Source organism: Triturus cristatus, chromosome 6 (assembly GCF_964204655.1).
Source record: "Triturus cristatus chromosome 6, aTriCri1.1, whole genome shotgun sequence".
NCBI lineage: Eukaryota > Metazoa > Chordata > Amphibia > Caudata > Salamandridae > Triturus > Triturus cristatus.
This window is the reverse complement of record NC_140589.1, coordinates 96,772,543-96,785,154: the sequence shown is the minus strand read 5'-3', so window position 1 is coordinate 96,785,154 and position 12,612 is coordinate 96,772,543. Positions and strand designations below refer to the sequence as shown.

The following is a 12,612-nucleotide window of genomic DNA, read 5'->3' as shown; positions in this document are numbered from 1 at the left end:
GTCTGTAGCAGACCTTTTGATTTACCGGCCCCTACTGTTAGCATTACGTTAGTATCCCCGATTTCAGTGGAGCCCGGAACCACACTTTTTAACACTATCACATCTCAACCTATGGCCACACAGCCTACTACTGTCAAATTCCCAGTTGTATGTGAGGACGTAACATTAACGCCACAAACTAATTACAGGCAGACCACCAGTGTTAAGCATCTAGGCAGGCAAAGTGGTTATGATCTGTCCATCCTTAGCTGGAACGTTGCAGGCATTGAATCAAGACTGTCTGACCCCCAGTGGGTCCAGCTATTGGACGGCAAAGATGTCATTATGTTTCAAGAGACTTGGGCTATAGGAAATGTGTACTTAGAGGGCTATCATTGTTTTAGTGTACCCGCCTCTAAGCCCGCTCACGGTCGAGCAATGGGAGGACTCTTTATTGGGATCAGAATATTGGCTGGTGGCACTTTTAAGGACCTATCATTCGGGAACCCAAACATCCAGGTTCTCGAATATAAACGAAAGACCTTGATTTATTTAATCAATTTTTATAATAATGATTTTAATTCGATACCAAATAGGAATTACGCAGCACTTTCTAATTTATTGGTACACCTTGATGCAAACATGAACATAGGCCCAGGCGAGAAGTCAGGGATCCTTATTGGGGGTGATTTTAACGCAAAAATCTCAGGTAAATACCAATCAGAGGACAAAAGTTGCCCAGATCTAGTAGATCGCAGAGGTATTGAGCTTGTTAAGATTTTAAATGAACACATTCTTAGCAATGTTATGGAAGCAAGCCAATCCCCAGGGTTGACCCGTGCCCCCACGTTTAGAGGGAGAGATTCAAAATCGACGATTGATTTCATTTTTACATCCCCCCACCTAACAGACTGTGTTACTGATTCAAATGTGGTAGAGACCCTATATGGAGATCATAATCCCCTTACAGTCACCTTGTATTTGGGCCCTAGCCCAGTATATGCTAAATTCAATGGCGCAAGAGATATTACGCCATCGGGTGACGGTCTCCGTCTTAAATGGAGGAGAATTGACTGTGAAGCCCTACTTGACCGCGTAAAGAACGATCACCTAGCATTGGTAAACTCCTGTCTATTAATGGATGGGGATTGTCACAGAATAGTCGCCGATTTTGGCAAATTATGCGTGGCAATTAAAAACTATTTGTTAGTCCCCATACCCCCTGAGACGAAGGACCCTAGATGGTTCGATTCGGCTTGCTCTACGGCAAATAGGGAATTACGCAGGGCATTAACCACCAAACCAAGGAACACAGCGGAGGTACAAACAGCTAGGAAATTTTATAAACAAAAAATAGCTGAAAGGAAGGCGGCACTTTTGATGGAACAGTGGGAGTCCCTGGTCGATAGTGCCAATTTGAAGAGCAGCGGGCAATTTTGGCCCGCTGTTAGGAAAATGCGCGATATGGGTAAAAATGTATCCCCTATTGGCTGCAACATAACTGGCCCTACCTGGGAAGCCCACTTCTCCAACATTTATGCTGCTCCCACTGAAGAAATAATCACCCCGGATCTGAAACAGTTGGGAGATTTACGGTTTGACCTCTCTGAGGTGGCGACAGCCATTAGAGAGAGCCTTGGTAACAAGGCCCCTGGACCAGATGGCCTACCTATAGACTTTATAAAACACAGCTCAGATTTATGGGCACCAATTTTATATAATGTTTTTAATAGTTTGTCAAGAGCGTCCATCCCCGAGACGTGGTCCCTTAGTATTATTGTTCCAATTTATAAAAAGGGCGACAGGTCAGACCCAGCAAACTACCGACCAATTTCGCTTTTGGACAATACTCTAAAAATACTTGGGCGAGTTATTTACAATAGGGTGGTAGAGTGGGCTGAACATTCTGACCTACTGGATCCATGTCAGATGGGATTCAGGAGCGGGGTGGGCACGGTCGAGCAATGCTTGAATTTAAAATTAATAATTGATAAGTATACCGTTGCCCGATCCTCTCCTATATACCTCGCTTTCATGGATCTCTCATCCGCATTTGATCTGGTAAACAGATCAAAACTGTGGTCAATGCTTCTTAGTTATGGACTGGACGAGCCCTTAGTACACTTCTTGGCATATCTCCATACCGATCTCAGGGCACAAGTCAGGATTGGGTCAGGAGGAGAAGTTTCTGGTGCTATAAAAATTGGCAGGGGGGTCAGACAGGGGTGCGTTTTAGCACCCCTGTTGTTCATCGTTTATATCAACGGCATAGCAAAGGCTTTAAAACAAGTAACCAGAGATGTCCCAACTATCCAGGGGCACCCCTTGCCAGTCCTACTATACGCAGATGATGCGGTCCTTATGGGCCGCACCCCTAATGCCCTCCGTGTGCTTGTGGAAAATTTTGTACATCATATGGAGGGCTTAGATCTGCGTGTGAACTTTAAAAAATCCTTTGTCATGTCATGCGGACCTGGTAAACGGAAACTTAACACCATCCATATCGGGTCTGACAAACTTGACTCTGTAAATTCTTTTATATACCTAGGGGTGGCCTTCGCTGCGAACAACTCGTGGAGTGGGCATTCTGCCCACGCCACAAGCAAGTTCTCGAAGGCCATCAACTCAATACTGAGTCTCCCACGCCCTAAGAAATTAGGTGCAACCAGTGCTATTTTAAAAAAATTTTAATTACAGTGTGTTCCTGTTGCCACCTATGGGGCCGAAGTTTGGGCTACTGCTAAAAATCCCGGCATCCAACGAGAAGAGACACGTTTCTGCAGAAAAGTTTTGGGTGCCCCAATTTCGTCCTCTGAATTTATCTGCCACAAAGAGCTAAACCTCCCTTACGTCTGTGATTTCATTAGAAGCAGACTAGTTTTATTCTGGTTGAGAATTTGGAGGAATAACGCAGCCTCTCTAACACAAGACATAATCAAAGACTGTCTTAAATGTGATCACGGGCTCTTAATCCCATGGTTAGCTGGAGTTTCAAAATCATTAAGCGCCGTGAATAAAGGTGATCTCTTTGTAGATCCCTCCAGTATTGGATGTCAAGATAAGGTAGAGGTCAAACAAGCACTATATGCACTTTATGAGGCAGAACGGTTGGAAAGGGAAACATTGAAAGCCACGTTTATCAGATATATTGAGAATGACCTGCCCAGGCAACCTCTCCCACTTTATCTTACTCTCCCTATGACTAGTTGGGAGAGGTCTCTGTTATTTCGATTAAGAACAGGCTCCATAAAATTCATGTTGGGTTTCCCTTTGGGTTACAATTCTACTATTGACCGCAACCCGTGCCCCTGTGATAGCACCAGTAAGCAGAATGAGTTACACTTTTTATTCTTTTGTAAATTTTATCTAAAATACATTAACTGGTTTTTAACACCCCATTTTAGGAAACACAGACCCCTCTCTCTTATGGAGTCTTGTCAAATGCTACTCTCCCTGGATTCTGAGGAACTGATTTTTCGCACTAGCACCTTTTTAAGATTAATAATCCGTGTACGCAATATGATGGAAAATCCCTGAAAGACTGTTGTTTTAGTTCCTTATAATTTTTAGAGATATTGTGTTGTGTATATTGTAATGATGAATTGTTTTTATGTCTGTACTTTTATGAATTCAAGTAATTCGAATAAAGGTCTTTTGAATTTGAATTTGAATTTTGAACATGTGAACTCTGACTCAAATAAAGGGAAAGTATATAGCCCAGGGAGAAGGGGCCATTAAGGTCCATCCTTGAGACCCCAACAGCATCCAAAATGTATAAATGTATGAATATATCTGTACTGGCAATATGAGACATTTACCATAATACGTTCCCTGTCATTTAATCAAAGGTCTAACAACAATTCAACAAACAGTCACCTGTGACAGAAGCCCATCTCTTGTGGGCCAAACATCAGAAGGCCCCCTACATCTCTGTGCTGGCAAAAACTCTCCTCCGGGATACCCACAGTGTTGAATCTTCCTTACCACCATGAGGAGAGGAGGAAGCAGACTTGTTATCCTTACCACATTGGGAGACCTCATGCAGAGAATCCGCTCCTCGTGAGCCCCTCAGAATGGTCTTGGCAAACTTTATAACTTCTTCAGGCTTCTTATATAGATTAGTGCGTCCATTATATATGTCCATTAAAGGAGGAGATTAAGAAACTAGAAGCACAAGGGGTTATTAAGCCAATAGACAACTCTGAATGGCTCGCCCCAACAGTGGTAACTAACAAGGCACGGTAAAAGGGAGAAGCCTATGTGTAGACCAGAGGGACCTTACTGCCAACATCTGGGTAGAGTGGTTTCCCCTTCCCAGAATTAACAAGATGTTAAGCCTGATTGGGAATTCTAGTTGTTTTAGAGTAATTGATCTATCTTTGGCATACCATCCGGTGGAACTCCATCCTGTTTCTACGTCTCATACATCTTTTATCACTCCTTTAGAGGCGTTCAGGTACTGTAGGATGCCGTTTGGGTTGGCCTCTGCCACTGCAGTATTCCAGAGGATCACGAAGCATGTATTGAGAGGGTTTAAAAAAGTTCTGTGCTTTCAGGATGCTATCAAAGTGTATGGAAGTTTGGCAAAAGAACACAATGAAACATTGAGGATGGCATTTTCAGCTTTGAGGAAAGCAAGGTTGACCCTTAAATTGGAGAAATGTCACAATGGAGTGGGATCGGTAGATTATCTAAGGCCATACAATTTCTAAAGATGGTATGAAGCCCAAAATTGATCTAGTGGTCGAATGTATGACTTTACAACGCATTCCGTTGTAACGCATGCCTTTGCCACGCATGCGTTACAACGCGAATGCCATCACCACGAATATCCTTTACCACGAAAATGCCTTTAACACGCATACTTTTACAACGATTTTCGTTGTTAAATTATGTATGTTAATGGCATTTTTTTGTTAAAGGATATCGCACTTATTATCTCCTCTTAAAAAATTTAGCGGGACACCACCCCCTCATTCCCCTTTACCTCTCCTCTCCTCGATCTTCTTTGGTGACGTTCCACGTCGTTAAGAGGAAGCAGAAGTGTCCTTCCGTTTCTTCTAACGACGTGGATTGCCTACATATCTCTCTTTATATTTTATTTTTGGGGGTGCACCCCCAAGCCCTCTTTTTTAATCCCACGTTTTTTTGGGGGCGGGGACCCCCTCAAACCCCCCCTTTTTTTAAACTTTAGCACACATGCCTTTACTACAAATTTCGTAGTAAAGGTATGCGTGGTAAAGGCTTTTCGTTGTAACCACGCATGCGTTTTAATGCATGCGTGGATATGGTTATGCGTGGTAATGGCTGCGTTGCAGTGGCCATTTCCCCTAGCGGACATGGTCAGAGAAGCACCCTCACCAACGTCCAAAAAGGTACTTAAATTGTTGTTCCTGGGCTTGGTTGAGTATTTGTCCAAATTTGTAAGATAAAGTATCTCCCCTAAGAGAATTACTAAATAAAGGATGCTGTTTCAAACAGAATGCAGCCTACCACAGAACCTTCAATGAGATCAAGCAATCAATTACCATAGCACCTATGTTGGGAAACTTTGATGTCCGGCGTAGAAGCATTTTGACCACTGGTGAAAGCACCAAAGTAATTGGAGACACCCTAACATAGATAGTTGACAATAAAGTATAGTTGCTTTCACATCCCGTGCCGTAAAGGATTTGGAGTCCAACTATTCTACAGTTGAGAGGGAAGTTTTAGCTTGCTATTGGGTGATACCACATTTAAAATACTTTTTATGAGTTTTGCCTTTCACCTTATGAACAGATCATAAACCACTCACATTAATTTTCTTATCCAAAAGAATTGATCGCCTTGCATAGCCAAATGGGTGCTGAGCCTTGAGGGATATAATTTTAAAATGGACTATTTTCCAGGAAACAAGAACCTAGTGGTAGACTGTCTTTCTAGGATGCCCCTGAATAAAGATAAATATCAACAAAGCAACACTGAAGAACCAGTACTCTCAGTTAATATAGCAGGCATAAAAAAAGAGAAATGGGAGAGCGTAATGAGTACAGATGATGCTTTTAACCTGGTTAAAGAAAAGTTAGTCCAGGCGTTCGCCAAATAGATAATATGATCTACCTAGTGAAATCCAGAGTTACTGGGGAATAAGACAGGAGTTGAGCATTGAGAGAAATTTAATAAGGAGAGGACACAAGTTAGTTCCTTCAAGAAATGTATGGGATAGATTAGCTGATCTGACTCATGAAGGACATCCTGGAAGAAATATCACAGAGAATAAAGGAAGGTCTAACTATTAGTTCCCTGGTATGGATTCATTTACTTTCTAGTATGGAATCTATGCTAGAAAAAAAAGTAAGACTGCATGAGTTGTGCCTTAAGTGACAAAGCAACCCCCCTCGCCCCCAAGGAAGATTTCGTTATCATCTGTAGATGTTCCCTGCAAGCCATGGGACAAACATTGTAGACCTTTCAGACAATCTACATTGGAGGTAAATACATGCTAGTGTTAGTAGAATATCTCTCCGACTGGATTGCGACCAAGGTTGTAAACTCCATTACTCAAGGATACTAATTGAGTTTTTTTACTGATACTTTTTTTATAGAAGGTATTTCTAGCACATTGGTAACAGATAATGGAGTAAAATTTACCTCTGAGAAATGAAGGGATTCTTAACTAATATGTCCATCAAACAGCCTGTATTGTCCTACGGCTAATGGTCTGGTTGAACGTGTAAAGAGAATGATCATACCACAATGTACCAAATGCAGTTACAGGGATTTCTCAATTCGTTTCACTTAAAGGCAGTCAACCAGATACTAAGTTATCACCCAATTGGTTGGATGAGGGCAGACCAGTGTGGGTGCAGACAGAGGTGGCAATGGTATGCATCAAGCAATACCAGGAAGGCTATAAGATACAGTATAACAATAAACATGGGGTCTTAAGGAAAGATTGGGATGTAGGAGATAACTGTCATACTACCCAATCCCTATAAAGGCAAGAATAGTAGTTACTTCAACCACATGAAAAGGTGGTAGGACCTGAAGCATGTACAGACTGTCCAAGTGTCATACCATTCCAGGGGCACAATTCAATCGGACATGGTCTGTTAGTGTCAACAACGAGACAAATAAAAACAGATTGACAGACAGAACTAAGAGGGTGTCTCAATGAACAAGGATGACATAGTTGAAAAATTATTTTCAATGGTCTGTCAGGCAATTATAAAGGTACCTAATTCTTGAAATGTAGTATATGGAAAATAAATGTATACATATACCCATTGCAGTCTCCTTACAGTTATGGAAAATTAGAATGTTCTAAATTTTACATAAGAAGAAGATGTTATAATTTATATTATATACATAATATCTAATCTCATTAGTGAGTTGTGAGAATTTTTTAACTTATAATTTAGTGTACTCCCCATTTCTTTCCTTCACAGAATTTGGTCTCTTCCACTACCATGCATACCTTCCCTCACCTTCCCCACATGGGACGTTCCTTTGTCACTGACAGTTATAACTTTTCTGTCAGTTGAGCTCGTGAGGTGACACTGGAGGTTGTGTGACTATTGCTGAATAAGATAGTTAAATCTATTGAGTGATCTTTCCTTCTTTTCAAGTGATCTCTATGCATCTAAGGCACTTTCTTGAGGAGCATTCAGTATGGCAAGCAACCATGCTAGGATTTCTTACCTATTACTCAGCTTTTGCAAGATCTCGGACGATCACCCCATATTAATGAGAAGTCACGGGTCACTGTATTGTGTGAAGAGTGGTGATGGGGCTAGACACGCACACAGATAATCTTGCCTTTGTGAAAGGCGTACTGTTTAGCTGAATTGATGATCTGTTTTTCACTGAACAGGGCTTTGGGCATGGTGAAGCCACTGCAGACTTATAACAAAAACCTCATAACCTGAGACTAAGGGACATCACTGTAACCCAGGTACTCTGTAGTAAATGCTAATCTACCGACCCTTAGGAGGATGAAAAGTGTCCTTGACCCACACACTTCTGGTAATCTGCCAGCCGAAAGTGTACCCTTCACACTGATGGGAAATAGAAATTGCGCAGCACTCAGGTTGATGGGTGCTGTATTAAAAGGATCTCCACAGGAAGTAAGCGTTAACAGCAGTGAGGGATTTAATCCAGCTGGAGAGAGTGCCTGGAGTCCTACTTTGGGTGACTACATTGTCCCATTACTAGATGCAGCAGTTAAGGGGGCACTTCACTTCACAGTCGTCTAGGGGTGTAGCTGTCATTTGTGCAATAGGTGCAGTACCACCAGCGCCCCATTGTGTAAGGTTCTCGCTTCACACCAGTTATGGCTGTTGTTTATTGTCCAGTCGTAGGCAAAAGGACCTATTTTACTTGCTTGCACTAGACACTAATTGGGAGAGACTGCATGAAGCATGAAACTTGAGACCTGAATAGTTGATTTGTTTCCACTGCCAGAACATGAGTAGTCTTTTGTGCATTTTATGTTTTGCCTTTTTGCTTGATTGTTTTAAAACTCTAGTCTCTTGCATACAAATCAAGCACATCCAGGGGGCCATGCAGTCATATCAGACGGTCCTTATGCATTGGTGCAGAATGGTTCTTGCATCACAGCGGTGAGTTGGAAGTAATAATGTAGTTTAATCCTTGTACATTGGTTCAGGGATTGTTCTTGCACCATAGCAGGAGCTGAGAATGATTACCATTGGGCCATGTAACATTAGTAGAGCAAGAGGTTTTGCACTGTCGAAGTGGGCTGGTCGTAAGATACCATGTTGTCCACTCCAACTCGATTTGATTGAACCAGGTCTGAAAACAATTTAACTTGTTTATTAATTATATTGTGGTTCCTCTATTGGCATCCCTGCATTCCACAGATCAACTTTCATGAAGGACACAGAGCACTATGGGGGCATATTATCAAGGTCCGGGGTTAAAATTATCGCCGCTTTAGCGACTGAAAACTGCCGCTAAAGCGGCGATAATGGGCTTGATAATATGCCGCAGAGAATTCCAATAGAAGCCCATGTTCACACCAGAACATGGGCTTCTATTGGAACTCTCAAGGGCATATTATCAAGCCCATTATCGCCGCTTTAGCGGCAGTTTTCTGCCGATAAAGCGGTGATAATTTTAACGCCGGACCTTGATAATATGCCCCTATATGCCTTTAACCTGCACTGCAGTCTTTGCCATATGCTGATGTGTGCAGTCTGCAGGATTATTTTTTAAGCTTTCCTATGTTTGTGCTTGTTGCTCATTTACCATTTAATAACACTGAGCAAAACTTGTATTTTACACTCTCGCTGTAATAATTCAGTGGTTGATATTATTTAGTTGAAATATATTACCCCATCCCAAAATCTACTCACCTCACCTTCACCTGAAGTTTGTATCACAACCACTCTCTCTCTCTGTACCCCCATCTCTTTGCACCCCTTAGGATGTCCTTCAAGGACTTCCTGCAACATTTTACCAAACTTGAGATCTGCAATTTGACTCCAGATGCTCTAACCAAGAAAGACGTCAGCAAGTGGCACACAACGATGTTCGATGGCACCTGGCGTCAAGGCACCTCGGCTGGTGGAAGCAGAAAAAACCCTGGTAAGTGAGACAACACATGCGGTGCTAATGCAATCGACCGGATCAAACTTGTTTGGAGACTATACCACACTGTTTCTGTCCCAAAGCTAGTTTTGGGAGGGGCCTTCCATTGTACAATGACATGTCTAACCTTAACCTATCCTTTAAAGTCGTCTCACACATTCCTGTGCATTTGCATATTCTGGGTCAAACTCTGGTGTGTGATGGAACTATCAGAACTATTTTTAGGTGTGCCTCGACAGTGCAGCTGCCTCCAAGACATATTGTAACCAAATGTTTAAAATAGGCACTGTGTGGGCTGTGGCTCCATCCAGATAATTAGCTTCTCACTTCATGCTATTGGCTATTTGGTATATCATTCCACTCTACAGGAAGTGTTTTCATCGTAATGTATGGCAAATTATTTTTGACCTGGAAATTGCACTCAATCATCACACTGTTTTTCACATTGAAGTCTCTAACTCCTATCTGCATTCTATACAGAAGGCCATACATAACATGTTGCTACTTTTTACTATCACTTGGAAAACCAACAGTGCAGGCTTTAGTGTTATAAATAACATTCGTGTGTGCAATGCATGTAAACAGCATTTGTGAATGGAAGTGTTCACATGCATAGGCACAATAAAGCCAGATACATTGGCTTTGCCAGTGCTTGTTGGTAAGGTTTTCTACAAGCATTGTGATTCTATAGTAGTAGCAAATTGTGTGCTATGCTGGCTGGCTCTGTATTGTATCTAGGATGGGGAATGCCTTTTGTCATAATCTAGTTTTCCTTTCAAAATAATAGCTGGCTTTGGTAATGGATTGTTAGAAACCGGGTACTACATACTCTACCAGGAGCCAGCCATGTAGTAGTAAAGAGAAATAAATAGCTTTAGTTCTAAATATGATACAATATTCAGAGCAGTCATGTTAAAATCAGAAAAGGCTGTCATTAGGGAATCGGTTGGTATTCAATTCTGAATATTACAAGTTAACAACAATCTCAGAATATGTAATAAAAGCCGATTTTGCTCGAACGATGATCTCCTATTCCAGTGCACTGGGAGTGTGAATATCCCCTATCGTTTGAAATACCCAGTGCAAATCACATGTTGTAAGGTATCCTGTCGGTGAAAAAGGCATGATCACTCAAAATGCCACAGTAACGTCCCAGACAGGCGTGACTGGCACAGGTAACCAAGGTGGGGCGGTGAGGGGGGACAGAGATGAGGGGAAGTCGACAGACGACAAAATAGGATTTCCCTATTCCGTCGTCTGTTGACTTCCCCTCACCCCTGCCTCACCGCCCTGTCGCGGATACCTGTGCCGACCGTGCCTGGTCCCAGATGAGTATCTTTCAAGAGTTTAGGGGAACGGATAGGGAATTTAAAAGTGAGTCTTCTTTCACAGTCTGCAGGCCATCACACTGAGGGACTTCCAAAATGTCTTGAGGACTGCACGACTGGTGAAGTAAATTACTAGGAATTACTACTTGGGAGTATATCACGGAGGCAAAGTGATTTTGTCCTCTTTTCACTTTACGCAACATAGTTGGCTAGCTCAACCACTGTAGCCTCACTGAAGAACTACGTTCTGGACAGTGAGACTGTGTCCCATACTGCTGGATTGCTCTGATGATAAAATGGAAGAATGATCTCTTGTAAGCCTCTTTTGACTATAATTTTTCTTACTCTAATTCCTTACATGTAACATACCCAGTTTAAAGAGGGACATTGGTGCCTACTCCTTTTTGCTCTTTTGTGTTTGCAGCTGGGAAATGGTTCTTTTGTTAATTGCTCTGTCATGAATGCTCCTTATTGTAGGTAGGTGGATTGCAGGGGCAGCTGGCACAGCTCGTGGGTGAGGGTGCAGGCGCCAGGTGTGGCGGGGCGGTCTGCTTTTAAAAAATAAAAATAAAACTTACCTTGTTACCTCCGGGTCCTGCGTCTTCTCTCCTGCTCGCCTGTGTCTAGCTCCAGGTTGGAACAAGAAGCAGACAGCCAGGCTCCCACTCCTAACCAAATCACAACGGTGCAATGCACACAGCAGGCATGGGAGGAGAACATCCCTTCTCCTCCTGAGTTTGTCAGACAAACTACTGACCATGCCCTTCAGGGTCGTATTGAACCTCTCCACCAGAACATTGGTCTGGGGATGATATTGGGTGGTTAACTTGTAAGTAACACCACATTCTTCCCACATCACATTCAGATATCTGAACATGATATTCGGGCCCCTCTCTGAAACAACCTTCTTTGGGAAACCCACTCTGGTGAACACACCAAGTAGGGCCCTAACCACCTAAGGAGCAGTGACTGTTCTGAGGGGTATTGCATCAGGGTATCTTGTGGCATGGTCTACTACCACCAAGATATACTTGCTCCTTTATGCCGTCATTGGGTCTAGAGGACCAACAATGTCCATCCCCACCCTCTCAAAGGTGTTAGGACTACAGAGCTCCTCAGGGTCCGGGCGACGTAACAAGGGTCCACCTCCCGATATCCCCGGACTCCAACCAGAAGGTTACAGAGCCCAGAGGCGATCAGGTGAGGGAAAAAAGGAAGGGGGGAAGGGACAGCAGGGAATAGAACCTGAAAGACAAAAAGAAGAACATTCATATAAGAGCAACACTTGATATCTACTCTCATATAGGTCTCACTAGTGACAGCAATTACCATGTGTAATGGGAGTCCTTCCCCGCGATCTCTGAGATGCCTCTCTCAGGACCACCAAACCATATCACTCCAGCACACAGACATTCTACGTGTTTTTCAATGTCCATCACTTAGTACCGGCCACGCAACGCCATGGCCATAGCCCCCCGTCTTCCTTCAGACTAAGGAGTTCTATTCCAAACTTATTTCCATATATGACTCCAAGAACCCCCGGTAGGCTTCCACGGTATATCACCGCCGCCGGCGTTCTCAAAGTTTTAGCGCTCCTTCACCAAGTGAGGATCAACACGCTAAGAGTCGTGCCTCCGTAAGTACATCGGTTACTCCTTGGTTACTCTCACCAAGAGTACAGTCATGTAGGGACTCGCACAGCCCGCGCGCCCCC

The 12,612-nt window shown here is 43.0% G+C and overlaps 1 protein-coding gene across 2 annotated transcripts in view; it reads left to right on the top strand.

Moving 5' to 3' along the window:
* Window positions 1-12,612, top strand: part of LOC146813822 (calpain-1 catalytic subunit-like) — a 652,425-nt gene that overhangs the window by 307,320 nt on the left and 332,493 nt on the right. For both annotated transcript variants that reach the window (XM_085610279.1, XM_085610278.1), the window contains exon 9: window positions 9,407-9,567. In XM_085610279.1, the coding sequence (XP_085466405.1) occupies window positions 9,407-9,567 (161 nt within the window). The remainder of the gene's footprint in view (window positions 1-9,406; window positions 9,568-12,612) is intronic.